Below are 16,012 nucleotides of genomic sequence, written 5' to 3'. Positions count from 1 at the left end.
AACCCTGGCTGACAACAGGACCAGGAGGGTGCAGAAGTGCCAAAGCACAAACCCAAGCCCCACTGCTCCAGGCACGGAGGCCAAAGCCAAAGGGCTTCTACCCCAGACAGCTGACCTATAACATGATCTTTACCACCTCAGACTGAAGCCTTTGGAGCTAGGAGTTGAGCTGCAACTTTGGCCCTGTGCCCCAGCAAGTGTAAGACAGACCTGGCAACCTCATTAAAAAGGGGTAAAAACCCACTTTGGGGTCCCAACCAACAGTTTGAGAACCACTGGTGTAAATCATCCTAGCCACCTTGCTAGCCGGCCTCCTTCTGAAAATCTCCAGTGAAGAAGCTTCTACAACTTCCCTAGATAGCCTGTTCCATGATCCTACTGTTCTTACAATTAGGAAGTTTCTTCTGAGATTTAATCTAAATTTGCTATACTGTACTTTGAACTCATTGACTCTTTTCTGCCCTCTGTGGCAAGAGACAACAGCTTTTCTCTATGTGTTTTATGGCATCCTTTCAAGTGACTCCATTGAATTGGATTCAAACTACAGGTTGAACCTTTCTAGTTCAGTACCTTCAGGATCTGACCGGTGCCAAACCAGAGAAGTTGCCAAACCATGGGAGGTCAGTATTTTGTAGCAGCATTACCAACACTTCCATTGCTTACTGGGCTCTTAGAAAACATTTAGGGATAAATTAGAGCTAAGTAACAGCACAGAACACTGAGAGCCAGGACTGGTGACTGTAAACAAATGTTATGGGACTGCGGGATTAATGGACCATGATAAATGGACTTCTGCCTAACTAAAATTATGCAGGACTAAGGATGTTGCCAGACCTGAGAGTGCAGGACTAGAGAGATTCAACCTGTAGTTTTATCACTCTGCAGCTAATCCTTCAAAGATTTACACAAATGGATAGATGTGTTTGAAAAACACGGGGGAAAATGAGTTTTTGGAGAAGGAGTGGGTCAAAATTTGAAAAACTTTGACCAGGTAGTTATAAACCAAGGGAATATATTTCCAAAAACATCACTGAAATATTTGATTTAAAAAAAATAAGTTCAAATAAAGAACCCAAAAAGACCTCTTGCGTGAGCGAAGAGACTCATACATGAAAACACTGGACTGACTGGGGGTTCTACTTCAGTTTCAGAATATGATAAAATGTGTAATCAGTGACTGCAGAGTTGTAAAGAGGTGGGCTTTGAGGAGGAGAAGTTCTGTTACATGTCTGCCTCTGTTATATGCCTGCATATTGTGCTGTTTGCTCTTGCTGGAACAGACCAGAGAATTTTCCACTCAATATGCTGTTTCAAGATCATACAACATTTTGCAAACTGCACTCTAAACTTGCTTAGCAGAAATTTGCATAGTATTTTTGTAGGATGTCAATTCAGGAAAGCAATTAAGCAATGAGTCCTATTGACTTCAGAGGGTCCTATGTTTATGATTTAGGGCGCATCTATACTGCACGCTTATTTCGAAATAAGATATTCCAGAATAGTTATTCCAAAATAGCTTTTCTCGAAATAGCACGTCTATACTTCAGGGAAGCCTCAAAATTAGTTTGAGGAAGGCTTCCCTAATGTAGACATGCTATCTCAACTTAGAGCCCCAGGAGGCACTAGGGAGGAATAATTTAGCATGGGCCTAGTGGGAGGCTATTGTAGAAGCAGTGAAGCGTCTACACACACCTTATTTCGAAATAGCTATTTCAGAATAAGTGTTATTCCTCGTAGAATTCGGTTTACCGATTTCGGAATAAGCCATCCGTTATTTTGAAATATCAGAATAGCTGTGTAGACACTCGCATTGTTATTTCAAAATAACCCTAGTTATCTCAAAATAATGGTGCAGTGTAGATGCACTCTAAGGCTGTGTCTACATTGGCACCCCTTTCCGGAAAAGGGATGCTAATGAGACCAGTCGGAATTGCAAATGCCGCAGAGGATTTAAATATCCCCCACGGCATTTGCATGAACATGGCTGCCGCTTTTTTCCGGCTCGGGGTTTTGCCGTAGAAAAGCGTCAGTATAGACGGGATCTTGCGGAAAATAAGCCCTTTTCACCAACATTTTGTCCAAAAAAATCTGTCAACATTTTCAGTCAGAAAATTATTTTCAGTGTAAATGTACTGACCAGCTCTTTTCATAATTAACCATGTGAGTAAAAGGCCAATTGTGAAGCAGGTTGAGGTTCCCCCTCCCAAAAGAGTATTGAAAAAGGAGTGGTGAAGGCTAGAGAAGTGACATAAGGAAAGCCAAATGACCTGAGAAGGGATGACCAAGGATTTTGTCTTACCCTTAAAGTAAATGTAATTAATAAGAAGGATTTCAGTATCTGGATTCAGATTACTGAGCAGGTTGATAAATTTCCCACGTGTTTTATTGGCTATGTATTTATTGATCTTCTGCTGAGCTTGTCTGGCATTCCTGAAATCTTCTGGGAAAGCTTCTCCTCTGTAAGAATTTTTTAGCTCCTTTAAAAATTGCTGTTGCAGTTTCAGCTGGTCTTGCATAAACAGGACATTCCCCATATCCAGCTGGAAGTTAGCACTCTGGCGGTTTAGCATTTGCATGAGATGACGGAAACCTTCATGAAGCTCACTTTCCTCAATCTCATTTGCTTTAAAGCGAAGCACTCTAAGAATCTGTTGCAGTGTCTCTAATTTTGCACCCGGTGTCAGCATTGCAAAGGCAGTGGAGATGCTCATAGGAGAGAAGAACACATTCCTGTTGATTCTCTGAGAAGAAACCTCCTTATAAAAGTCAAATGCAAACTGACAAATGCTTCTTCCTACTTTCTGACCCAACATATTTTCATTTGCTGGACCTACTTGGTTTCGGTTTCCATAGTTGTAATTTTCAGGACTGTCATTGGTAGAGTTCTGTTGGCAAAGTGTATGCGCATGAATCCCAGCAATCACAAAACACAGGAAGACTGACTTCATTTTTCTAAGGTTCTGTAAGAAAAAACATATTTGGTCTATAAATCTTGTCGTTTTAAACACATGCTCAACAATAAGAAAGAATTGTTTAAGAGCCTGAACATAATATAGAGGAGATATGATAGCAGTAACTACAGACTACTTGACTTCAATATAGTGAGGAAAGGAGTAAGAGGTTCTAGCAATATTATATTTCAAGGAAAACAAATTTGGGGATATTATTGAATGAACTGTGAAAGAAATAATGTTAAAATCCATGAATGTGGAAGAAGACGGAAGTATCTTTAAAAAACTCCATAATTAAGGTGTAGTTGACCAGAATTTACTGAAATCAGTCATTCCCCCATTTGTTTGCATTTTTCAGAGAGGGACAGAGGGTTAAAAGAAACTTAGGGTATGTCTATACAGCAGCATTATTTTGGAGTTAGGCTACACCTAGACTGCAGGCTTCTTTCAGAAGAAGCTTTTCTGGAAGATATCTTCTGAAAAAACTTCTTCCGAAAGAGCGCCTCCACACTGCCAATGGGCATCGAAAAAGCAATCTGCTTTTTCAAAAGATAGCATCCACACTGAATGGACACTATCTTGCATTTAAACTGTGATTACTATGGATGGAGTGGCCACCTTCTTTCCTCTTCTTCCAAAAGAACTCTCTCCTCCCCGTCCACACACGCCTTTTTCTGAAAGAGCTCTTTTGGAAAAAAGCTTCTTCCTCATAGAAAGAGGATTACCAATGCTGGAAAACCCCGCTGTTCTTTCAATTTTCTTTCGATATAACATGATTGCAGTGTGGATGTAATTGAAGTTTTTTTGGAAAAACAGCCATTTTTCCGAAAAAACCCCCCTCTGTATTGTAGACATACCCTTACTGATGTTATTTTGAAATAACATAGTGCACATCTATACTACAAACTGTTATTCTGAAATAATGTTGAGCTGGAGGACTTCCTACTCCAACTCCTGTAATCCTCACTTCATGAGGAGGAAGGGAAGTCAAAGAAAGACAGTGCCAAAAAGCTGAGTTAAGCTATTTTGACTTAAGGTATGCAATTGACATAGCGGAAGTTGCGTAGTTTATCCTTATAGTGCAACAAAAAGGAGGAGGAAGTAAAAGAATAGTCAGCCTACTTTTGCAGGCAAAGATAAGGCAAAAAGAAACCAGTATTTATGTTACCAAAAGGAGAACAAAAGAATGACTTTTACAAGTGTGTTATGGGGAAATGCAGACATTAGAGAGAAAATAGACCCAATGAAAAATGGATGAAAACTTATTATGGCTTCATACAAGATGAACAGGTTTTTAAAAGTATTTGTAATTAACAGGAGCAAAATATTGCTCTAGGCAAATAATGCCTATTAAAAGCTTAGTGAATATATACAAACATATCAACAAGTCTAGGTAATGCGCATACCAAAGTGTTAGGGGAATTGTAAATGAATGTACCAAACCAATGACAATTATGTTTTAAAAATCATGAAGAACTGAGGAGATCCTAGCGATCATTAAAAAAGAGGAAAGAGCAATGCTGACAAAGGGGGCAATGGGGATGAAATGGCAAAACCTTGAGAAACTAAGAATGAACAGAACCATGGAAAAGGACAGTATTATCCAAAACAATAGGGGAGGACAGTACTATCCAAAACAACACCACTATCCAAAGTGGTGTGGGAACGATCAGTGTCAATGAACCTGTGGTAACAGCATCTTTAAATACTGAAATAATATTACCGGGCATAAACTACTAGTATTTAGTGTCTAGGCTTAGATCAATAGACAAAATAAAAGGAAACAACAGTCCTGCATATATGTTAACCAGAACATGCCCAGTACCCACTCCATCCAGGGGAAATAAAATACCCTGAAGGAACCAACATCTTGTCTGGGATTTTCAAAGGGGTCAAAGGGAGTTAGTCATGTGTCTAATACTCACATTCACTAGGAGCTGGGCATCTCTCTTTGGCTTAATTTGACTACCTCCATCAACTCGCATCTTGGCATTGGCATTTTCCACCACCATATTCCATCAAAGGCCCCAAATCCAGCCAGTTTAAGTATGCTGCTCCTTGCCTTTTCATAGACTGATAGGAAGTACAACTGTAGCAAATCCACGTTCAAGTATCCACCATGACTCCCCTGTCATGTCAGTAACACATTTATATGTGTCCTACTTGATTTTACAGCATTTTAGGCTTATTGCAGCTTCTCATACTCTGCCTCCAAGCAAAATTCCTCTACTGCTGCTGCAAGAACCCTCTGCCTCCTTGGCTCTCGCTCTTTTGAAGTCTCATGTTAAATCATACCGTTTGCTACTTATATTACGCTCTCTTTTCTCTCTCCCTCTGACTGAACTTATGGCATAATGCTTTCATGTGCTCACTCTACAATCTCCATGTCACACACCACATCTAGTGCTATGTATTATTTAATTAATTAAAACATCTGGAGACACAGTTTATCTGAAAGGAGCTTTTGCCTACAAAGATGTAGCTCAGATGTTTTTTTAAAGGTTAAGGTTGAACAAAAGCAACCTGTGTATGGATGGAATAATTCCACAACTGATTAACCATGAACCAACCCGCATGTAGCACAGGAAACATGGATTACAATTCTCCAAGGAATAAAATATTACTTACAGTGCAATCAATAGAGCCGTCCTGTGTTCTCCAGCTCTACACTGCTCCTTATTCTCTTCTTTATGCTGCTGAACATACAGCAGGGCACTCTCTAGTAAATGCTAATAACTTCAGCTAAGGGCTATGACTCAGAACCCAATTTCAGAGACGAGACATAGCAAGCAGTGGTGAAACTAGTTTTACTGGACACATATTTTAGCTGCATATGCTTGTCCCACATATGACTGTTTATATTACCCAGGACTGTGTAAGTCTCCTTGATGTTTTGAACTGGTTTCCCTCAGACCAGTTGAATATTGATTTCAGCCACTCATCCTCACCTCAGTTATTGAAATCTCCCTTCTATTTTTAAACAAAAGCTGTCAAAAAGAACAGTTACATCCAATGCCTTGAACGAAGTTCAGCATAACTCTTCAAGTGCTTCAGCCAATATACCATAGGGACTATGTTTGCTCTTAGTCTACAGGGGACAATTTGAAGTTGTGTTTGTGTGGGTTCATTGTAATAGGCATATTGTTCCAGTTGAAGTCAATGGCAAAACTTTGATTTGGTTCTGGTGGGAGCAGGGCTTAAGCCACTCAACCAAATATTTGGCTCTGCCAGGATATTGGTACAGGGCAGCATCAAGAGCAACGTGAGGATCCATCCCCTCTCTACATGGGAGTTGTCTGGTTGTACTGAGTTGGGTAGGGGCTCCACGCCATACAATGGGCAAGTGGGCAGATGAAAGGGGACGTGGCTAGGATGCTGCTGCATTCAGCTGATCCTTAGCTATAAGAATGGTCCTTTGGGTCACGGGAATCTTTACATGCTCTGTTTTATGCTGAGGACTAGACCATTGTCTGGCAGCCTGGGACTAGAGGAGCAGACACTTCTCATTCTCTGCAAGTGAAGCCGAGTTGGCTCCAAGAATCTATCCTGCTAAATTTATACATGGGCCTGTCTCTAACACTTTCCCACAGAAACAAATGCAAATTCAGACATAAGAGTATGAAACCAGATACCTCCTCTGTGTGTTTATATACAAAAATGATATTGACTTATAGAATCTGTTTCAGGGACTATATAACTTGCTATAATTTATTATTTTTAACTGAGGTTCATTTAAAGAGAAAGGATGGACGTATGGTTAAGGCATTGGACTGACACTCAGGAGACAGGCTTCAATTTCTAGTTCTACTAAAGATTCCCTGCATGAACTTGGGTAAGTCACTTAACCTCTTTGTGCTTCAGGTTTCCATCTACTAACAGACGTTAGTTCGAATTAACTTTGATAGGTGCTACACATACAAACCGCTAGTTCGAACTTAATTCGAACTAGCGGAGTGCTTAATTCGAACTAGGTAAACCTCATTGCACGAGGACTAAGGCCTAGTTTGAATTAAGTAGTTCGAATTAAGGGCTGTGTAGCCACTTAATTCGAACTAGTGGGAGGCTAGCCCTCCCCAGCTTGCCCTGGTGGCCACTCTGGGCACCCCCAGGGAAACTCGTCTGCCCCCCTCCCGGCGCCGGAGCCCTTAAAGGGGCACAGTCTGGCTACAGTGCCCGTGCCAGGTGCAAGCCTGCCAGCACCCAGCCAGCAGACCCTGCACCTGGCACAGCACGAACCAGCCACCCGTTGCCACCCAGCCCTCCCCCTCTTCCCGGGACCAGGCTGGCGGCTCCCAGGAGTCTGCTCGGGGCTGCAAGAGGCGGGCGCCCGCCTGGTCTAGTGCGGAGATCGTGGACCTCATCCACGACCTCCACACTAGGCACAGGAAAGTGGCCGTCTAGGGCAGGATAGCTGCCAGCCTGGCCACCCAGGAGCAGGTTTGCATGAAAATCAAGGTGGTACAGTGAGACCCCCCGACCCTGAGCCCTGAGCTTAGAACGGCCTTACTGGGTCAGAACAAAGGTCCATCTAGCCCAGTAGCCTGTCTGCCGACAGCGGCCAACACCAGCTACCCCAAAGGGGATGAACCGAAGACAATGACCAAGCCATTTGTCTTGTGCCATCCATCTCTAGCCTTCCAAAACAGAGGCAAGGGACACCATTTCTATACCCTGGCTAATACCACTCCATGGACCCAGCCTCCATGACTTTATCTAACTTCTCTTTAAACTATATTATAGTTCTAGCCTTCACAGCCTCCTGCAGCAAGGAGTTCCACAGGTTGACTATTTGCTTTGTGAAGAACAACTTTCTGTTATTAGTTTGAAGCCTGCTACCCATTCATTTCCTTTGGTGTCCTCTAGTCCTTCTATTATGGGAACTAATGAAGAACTTTTCTTTATGCACCCTCTCCACACCACTCGTGCTTTTATAGACCTCAATCATATCCCCCCTCAGTCTCCTCTTTTCTAAGCTGAGAAGTCCCAGTCTCTTTAGCCTCTCTTCATATGGGACCTGTTCCAAACCCCTGATCATTTTAGTTGCCCTCCCCTCTCCCACCCTCTCTCTTCCCCTCTCCCACCTCCTTTTCCCAGTCTCCCTGAGTTTTGTTCAATAAAGAGAGTTTCTATTTTTGAACACGTGTCCTTTATTTTGTACATCAGGAAGGGGGGCTAGGGAGGGGTAAGTGGAAGGAGATGAGGGAGGAATGGGGGATGAGCCCCCAATGGGGAGGACTGGGGTGGCTCTGTGGGCTTCTCGGGGTGGAAGCTCTCCTGCAGCCCCCCAATTGAACTCCCCCCAGATGGCAGCCTGCAGCAAGTGCAGCCAGGCTGATGGCTGAGTGCTGTGATGTGTCGAGTGTGGGCATTCAGGGCACTCCAAGCCAGGACTGCTTTGCTGTCCCTCATCGAGTTAGACAAGCGAGCAGGGAACCCCTGAGAACTGTCTGTCCAGGGTGGGGGTCGGGTCCCTTTAAGCACAGCCCTCGGCTAGCCTGAGACAGCAGCTCCATGCTCTAAGTCCTAATCTGATGCCCTGCCGGCACTGCTTCTGGCCATCCTTAACCTCGGTTCAGGGTCCACTCAATGTGGACATGCTAGTTCGAATTAGCAAAATGCTAATTCGAACTAGTTTTTAGGTGTAAATGCACTAGTTCGAATTAGCTTAGTTCGAATTAACTAATTCGAATTAAGTTAGTTCGAATTAGTGCTGTAGTGCAGACATACCCTAAGCTCTTCAAGGACTATATGTATATGCAAAGCATAGTAAAATGGCGTTCTGATCCCAGCTGGGGCTGGTAGGTACTTCTGCAGTACAAATAAACAATTATAAATAATAAATAATAATAATAAATATGTTTCTCAGGACTATATAAACACTAGGTTAAGGCATGACCTGTGAAATGGCACACACCTTTAACACCAACTACGTTCAAGATGACTGGATCAATGAGAGTTGAGAGTGATTAGCACCTTATAGCAGTCACTCAGGCTATGTCTATACTGCAGGCTTTTGCTGGCAGAGAGTATGCTAATGAAGCACTCATTAGCATTTGTCATGCTGTCATCTGCATATCTCTGCTAATGCTTTTGCACAAGAGGTTTTTGCACAAAAACAAGCAGTGTAGATAGGTACATTTTGCACAAAAAAACTCTTTTGCATAAAATTCCTTAGAAGTATACAGGATCTTGCACAAACAGGCTTTTTTTGCACAAAACAGGCCGGTCTATACTGCTTGATTTTGCACAAAAACCTCTTGCGCAAAAAGCATCGGCAGAGATATGTAAATGACAGCATGACAAATGCTAATGAGTGCTTCATTAGCATACTCTCTGCCAGCAAAAGCCTGTAGTGTAGACATAGAGTGTCTTGCAGAATTAACCCCTTAAAGGGAAATACAAATGGCTTTTTGAACTAAGGACTGAGAAAGGGAAGGCTTTCTTGGACACAAACTGATTTAAATGTGATGAAACTAAATCCCACACGGGCACAGTATTAACCTGAAAGAGCATTTATAATTTTATTTTCAGTGCTACGTATTTCATGTAAATATCAGAAATTTCACTTGGAATCAGCTTTTTTAAATCGGGCTGTGATTTTCATTGTGAAGAAATGGGTTTCTGAAGAAGGAATGTTAATTAAACATAGACTCTGTGATAATGACAATGTGATGTTAGTGAGTAAGCTATACTTAAACACTCTTTGACCACACCTCAAAGTCTGTGCAGGAAGAAAGTTGCTACATTCTGCACATTCTGTGTGTGCGCGCACAGAAGAAAAGAAAAATCAATGCTATTTATACTTATATATGCTGGGGATGATAATTTCCTAATACTGTTATACCAGCTCAAATTGTGTTGATTACATCTGCTTTGAGAAGGGTTCAGGGTTGACTCCCAACTTTGATATACCTAGTGGTACTGAATCAGTGTTAGCAATAGAGGGAAATGCTGACAACATTTCCTGTGTAGCTAGCCCCAAAATGGCTCCACCTCTGTGCTAATCCCAATACATTAGGGGCTCGTCTACATTGGCCCCTTTTCCGGAAGGGGCATGGTAATTTTTGAGATCATAATAGGGAAATCCGCGGGGGATTTAAATATCCCCCGCGGCATTTAAATAAAAATGTCCGCCGCTTTTTTCCGGCTTTTAGAAAAGCCGGAAAAGAGCGTCTACACTGGCCCCGATCCTCCGGAAAAAGCGCCCTTTTCCAGAGGATCTTATTCCTACTTCAAACTAGGGCGCTTCAAAGAAAGGGCGCTTTTTCCGGAGGATCGGGGCCAGAGTAGACGCTCTTTTCCGGCTTTTCTAAAAGCCGGAAAAAAGCGGCGGACATTTTTATTTAAATGCCGCGGGGGATATTTAAATCCCCCGTGGATTTCCCTATTACGATCTCAAAAATTACCATGCCCCTTCCGGAAAAGGGGCCAGTGTAGACGTAGCCTAGGTGTTTTAATCTCTTAGTCTGGAAACTGGGGAGTCTCTTAGTTCGTTGTCCCTTTGAAATTAAAGCACTTCCTCACAACCATAATTAAAGAGGGAGGCAACAATACTTGACAAGCAAACTTATACCAAGCTGCACCTGGTTGGAGTGGCTCATACTTTCTCTTGAAAAATATACCGAGTCTCCTGATAGCAAAGTAGAGCATTTGGCTTCTGTAATTTGCAAGGTGTGTGCACATGCTAGTTGATGCATGCTGGTGTACTATAATGCAATATTTATTCCTTTGAAGTATCTCCATGAGCCTCAGGGATGTCAGCTTTACCAGAGACACTGTAGCAGTTGTGAGAGATAGGTTAGGGGTGAAATGTCTCAGGCAGAGAAATAATTCCAGTCTTCCCTCCAGTTTGGTTTCGGAATTTTAACTGCAGTCTTCACCAGCAAAGCACTGGCAACTTTATGACACAGTATGAATCTCCACAATGGGGTATTTAATACTAAACACCCTGACAGGCCAAATCACCACTGAAGCTTTCCTTTGTTTCTTTCTTACCAGTTTCCTCCCTTTAGCTCTCACTCTCCTTTCTGACAGAAACCTATTTCTGAAATATACAAATTTAAAATTCTTCTTGTTGTGTACAACTTGCCAGAATAGCTTCCTCTCGCAAATTACAGCAATCTTATATTGCAGGAAACTATAGAGGGTTATTGGAAGCATCATTATCCCCATTTTACAGATGGGGAAACTGAGACACAGGGGCTACGTCTACACTGTCATGATTTTCCAAAAATGCTTTTAACAAAAAAGTTTTCCGTTAAAAGCATTTTTGGAAAAGCGCGTCTAGATTGGCAGGATGCTTTTCCACAAAAGCACTTTTTGCGGAAAAGCGTCCGTGGCCAATCTAGACGCGCTTTTCCGCAAAAAAGCCCTGATCATCATTTTCGCGATCGGGGCTTTTTTGCGGAAAACAGTACAGTGCTGTCTACATTGGCCCTTTTGTGCAAAAGTCTTTCAGAAAAAGACTTTTGCCCGAACGGGAGCAGCATAGTATTTCCGGAAAAGCACTGATGATCTTACATGAGATCGTCAGTGCTTTTCTGGAAATTCAAGCGACCAGCGTAGACAGCTGGCAAGTTTTTCTGGAAAAGCGGCTGATTTTCTGGAAAAACTGGCCAGTCTAGACACAGCCGGGGTGATTAAATAACTTTCCAAAGGTCATTTAGAAAGTCAATAGCAGAACTATGATCCTGGCTCCCAGTCTTGTGCCTGGTACATTAGACCAAATTCTCTGCTCCACATGAATCCGATAAATTTGTTTCACAAAAGGTTTTTGGCAACAACCTTCCAAAATACTCCAGACATAACACAGTGTACACTTACTGCCACAAAGAGCTGGAGGGAGGTACAATAGGAATGGGGTTAACCATGAGACGGGGAGTTAGCATAGTACAATCTGAGCTGGCATGCAGGAATACTGGTTCCTCAAGAAAACTGCTGCCATGCTCCTCATTTCAGTAGCATGGAGGAAGGCTCAGTGTCATTGCTCTGGGCACACCTAATCTCCACTCACAGCATGTCAACATATGGACTCTTCCGGTATCAGCTCATGATTTCTCAGGCTGGCCATTCATCTGCTGAGAATGGGTGTGAGCAGTTCACTGGCTAAGCATGTTTCCCTCTCTGGCACTTATGGAATGAGTAAGATAAAAACTTGGGAAATTATGCTCTCAGTGACCCCTTCCAGAAACACACGTCACACCACTGACTCCAATGGGGGTAGCTGAGACCTGAATTTGGCACCAAATATTTCCACAAGTCATAAGGAGAGAGGCATGTGTCTCAGAGAAAGAAAACAAAAGCACCCAACAGCTTCGTTTTTCCAAAAACTAAAACCTGCCCAGACACCTATTCCTTGTATCCCTTCCTCCTATGCATAAGCCAGCCATTATACATATTTGCTTAAAAGTTTCCTAACAGAGAACTGTGGCATGAAAGAGAATAAAAATACAATTGTTGCTCAACAGCTGTACAATGAAAGGATCCTTTGCAGCAGCAACTGCTAAAACAGGTGGAGTTATGGCAGTTTTGGGGGAGGCGGAGTACAAAATAGCTACATTCTTGAGGATTTTGCTGCGTGCTACTGCTCTGAATCCCACCCTAGTGTCTCATCTGAAGTCTACGGAAGACAATGGGAACCACTTTCTTGACTTCAAAAGGCTTTCTTTAAAACATACCCCTAACTGGGTATGTACTGACTTCCTGTCAGTCCACATTGCAAACTGTGCATTCACAAACTATTCATGAAAGTGCATAGCCATGTGATGACATTCACTTGAGCTCAGTCTCCTATGTCCATGGTTTTGGTTTGCTGCAAAGTTTGCAGGGATTGCCTGTGAATTCCTATAAAATGACATGACCTTGCTTTGGTTTATGGAGTGGGAAGATGGTCCAAAGCCCTTTGAAGTCAACAGGGCAACTTCCATCTTGAATTATTTTTCTTTGGTTTTCAATGGGATGTAGGTGGGATTTTCAATGGGATTTAGGTAAGAACTCCACTTTACTGAGTGATGGTAGCTAGGTTCATGAACATAAGAATGGCCATACTGGGTCAGACCAAAAGTCCATCTAGCCCAGCATCCTGTCTGCCTACAGTGACCAATACCACATGCGTCAGAGGAAGGGAACACAACAGGTAATCATCACGCAATCTCTCTCCTGTCATCCATTTCCAGACAAACAAAGGCTAGGGATGCCATTCCTACTCATCCTACCACATCTCGATTATTCTGTGTCCAGTTCTGGGCCCCCCTCTATAGAAAGGATGTGGATGCACTAGAGAGGGTCCAGCAAAGGGCAACCAAAATGATTAGGGGGCTGGAGTACTTGACCTATGAGGAGAGACTGAGGGATTTGGGCTTATTTGGTCTGCAGAGAGAAGAGTGAGGGGGGAGTTGATAGCAGACTTCATCTTACTGAAGAGAGGTTCCTAAAAGGATGGAGAGAGGCTGTTCTCAGTAGTGACGGATGGCAGAACAAGGAGCAATGGTCTCAAGTTACAGTGTGGGAGGTCTAGGTTGGATATTAGCAAAAACTATTTCACTAGGAGGGTGGTGAAGTACTGGAATGGGTTACCTAGGGAGGTGGTGGAATCTCCATCCCTAGAGGTTTTTACGTCTTGGTTTGATAAAGCCCTGGCTGGGATGATTTAGTTGGGATTGGCCCTGCTTTGGGCAGCGGGGCTGGACTCGATGACCTCCTGAGGTCTCTTCCAGCCCTAGGATTTTATGATCTTGAGCAGTTTGGTATCATCTACAAATCTTGCCTCCTCACAGTTTACCCCCTTCTCTAGATCATTTATAAATAAGTTGAATAGGATTGGTCCCAGGACAGACCCTTGGGGGACCCCACTAGCTACCTCTCTCTACTCCAAACACTTACCATTTATTCCTACCCTTTGTTTCCTGTCTTTTAACCAGTTACCAATCCATGAAAGGACCTTCCCTCTTATCCGATGACAACGTAATTTATTTAGGTGCCTCTGGTGAGGGACCTTGTCAAAGGCTTTCTGGAAATCTAAGTATACTATATCCACTGGATCCCCCTTGCCCACGTTAGTTGACCCCTTCAAAGAACTCTAGTATATTAGTAAGGCATGATTTCCCTTTACAGAAATCATGTTGACTTTCCCTCAACAAATTATGTTCATCTACGTGTCCGACCATTTTAATTTTTACAATAGTTTCAACTAATTTGCCCGGTACTGAGATTAGACTTATCGGTCTGTAATTGGCACAATCATCTATAAAGACCTTTTTAAATATTGGCGTCACATTAGTTATCTTCTAGTCATTATCTTCCAGTTCATGGAAGCATCCTTCCATCAACTAAGCTATGTTCTCAGGGTTGTGGATTTTTTACAACTCTCAGCACCATATCTAGGTTTTAAATGTGGCTCAGGCCTAAGTAATTTAGAAGTCTAATTCCCAGGAGAGAATCAGTTTTCAAGAGAGAGTTAGGCACTCAGATGACAGATTTTAAAAGTATCTACGAACCTAAAAATCAGTTAGGGGTCTAGTGAGATTTCCAAAAGCGCATAAGCAGGTTAGGCGTCAAATCTGCATAAGCACGTTTGAAGATCCCACAAGCAGCTAGATTTATAAGAGGTATTTAGGCATTACAACAACAAATAATCCAGCACCTAACTTTTTGGACATCCTGGCACCCAGTAGAAATCACAGCACCCAAGTTAAGTGCTCAATCATAAGTCCCAGGAATGGGCTTCACAGAAGCTAGCATCCTGATTGGGAAGTTGCTCACGCTACCCAACAGGAAATGCTGAGGAGACAGGTGTGCATTAGGCCCAGTTTCTCAAAGGCAGAAAAGCTCCTAACTCTGAATCACACCAAGATACCATCTCCATTCACTGCCATGAACCTTCTTCTGGAGTTAGGTGCCCATGGCAGGTCAGAGGTTGCTTAAGAATAAGTAAGGAAGAGATAGAGCTAGTGGCACTGGTAGTAGCGTTCTTTCTCCCTTCCCAATAACAAAGTGCTAAGAGCAGTCATTCTTCATATTTGAGACTGAGGTTCAAATCCTCACTGTACCTGACACCTTGACAGTATCAGTGTCTTTGGTACAATACAAACAGGAGACACTGTGATCTAGACAAGATAGTACCAAGTAGAAGCTACTCCTTAATTCATTTAAAAATAAAATATGCAATGATCATATTAAGACATGTTAATAATAGTGCATATTAAAGTATAAAGTAATATTCTCTACTATTAGCTGACATGCCATGAAATAATATAAAAAGAATAAAAATATTGTAAAAATAAAACCCCATAAAATAATATCTGAAACAGAATTCTTAAATTCTAAAATAAAATTCAAAATACTAACACAAACATTTTCTGAAACTGAATTTTTTCAGGAAATTTGTTTTGTGGGAAAATTTGAAAATACTTGCCTTCACTATGAAATGGAACAAATACTTGCCTTCATTATGAAATGGAAAAAATATTTTTCACAATTTGAAAATTCTGAATTTTGACCAGCTCTGCTCTTAAGTTCAATAGGCTATATATTTTTTCATTTATATTTTGTTGAGTTTTTTCATTTTTCTAATAGAAAGGAGAGAATAGAAAAAGAAAAAAAGAAGTGAAAAATAGAAAATCACAAATATAAAGGAGGAAAATACAGTTATAATAATTAGATAATCAGAATATGCATTGTCCTCTAATCTGTATCACTCTTTGTCCTCCCTGCCTCCACCCCTCACTCCCCCTCCCCATTTATTCAGTAGGTAAATGAAACTGCATTATTCTTTCAGAATACTGAAAAATCATACCAAAAGAAAAAGCTAATGAAATAAATATAAAGGCTTAAACAAAATAGGGGGATGACAGCAAGAAAAGAAAAGAAAAGAAAAGAAAAGAAAAGAAAAGAAAAGAAAAGAAAAGAAAAGAAAAGAAAAGAGGGAAGGACGGGAAATGTGGGATGAAGGAAAAAACATTACTTCTGAAAACAGAACTTAGCCACCAAGTCTTTGATATACCTTTCAAATAATACACAATCACCTCAGATTAATAATTTACAGTAATTCTTCCATTGTTCCG

At 41.8% G+C, this 16,012-nt stretch overlaps 1 protein-coding gene across 3 annotated transcripts in view; it reads right to left on the bottom strand.

Annotated features, from left to right (window-relative positions):
- The window catches only part of LOC102443854 (alpha-1-antiproteinase-like), a 157,246-nt gene that overhangs the window by 11,387 nt on the left and 129,847 nt on the right, over window positions 1-16,012 (bottom strand). Inside the window, exons 1-2 of one of the 3 annotated variants that reach the window (XM_006133721.4) lie at window positions 5,580-5,726; window positions 2,300-2,960 (exon numbers count right to left, since the gene is read on the bottom strand). In XM_006133721.4, coding sequence (XP_006133783.3) covers window positions 2,300-2,948 — 649 coding nt within the window. In that variant the 5' untranslated portion in view covers window positions 2,949-2,960; window positions 5,580-5,726. Of the gene's footprint in view, window positions 1-2,299; window positions 2,961-4,876; window positions 5,061-5,579; window positions 5,727-16,012 lie in introns of those variants that run through there. The other 2 variants (XM_075926652.1, XM_075926653.1) reach the window with 2 other exon arrangements.

The sequence above is a fragment of the Pelodiscus sinensis genome, chromosome 4 (assembly GCF_049634645.1).
Source record: "Pelodiscus sinensis isolate JC-2024 chromosome 4, ASM4963464v1, whole genome shotgun sequence".
In the NCBI taxonomy this organism is placed as follows: Eukaryota; Metazoa; Chordata; order Testudines; family Trionychidae; genus Pelodiscus; species Pelodiscus sinensis.
The sequence above is the reverse complement of the archived record's forward strand: the minus strand, read 5'-3'. Positions and strand labels throughout refer to the sequence as shown.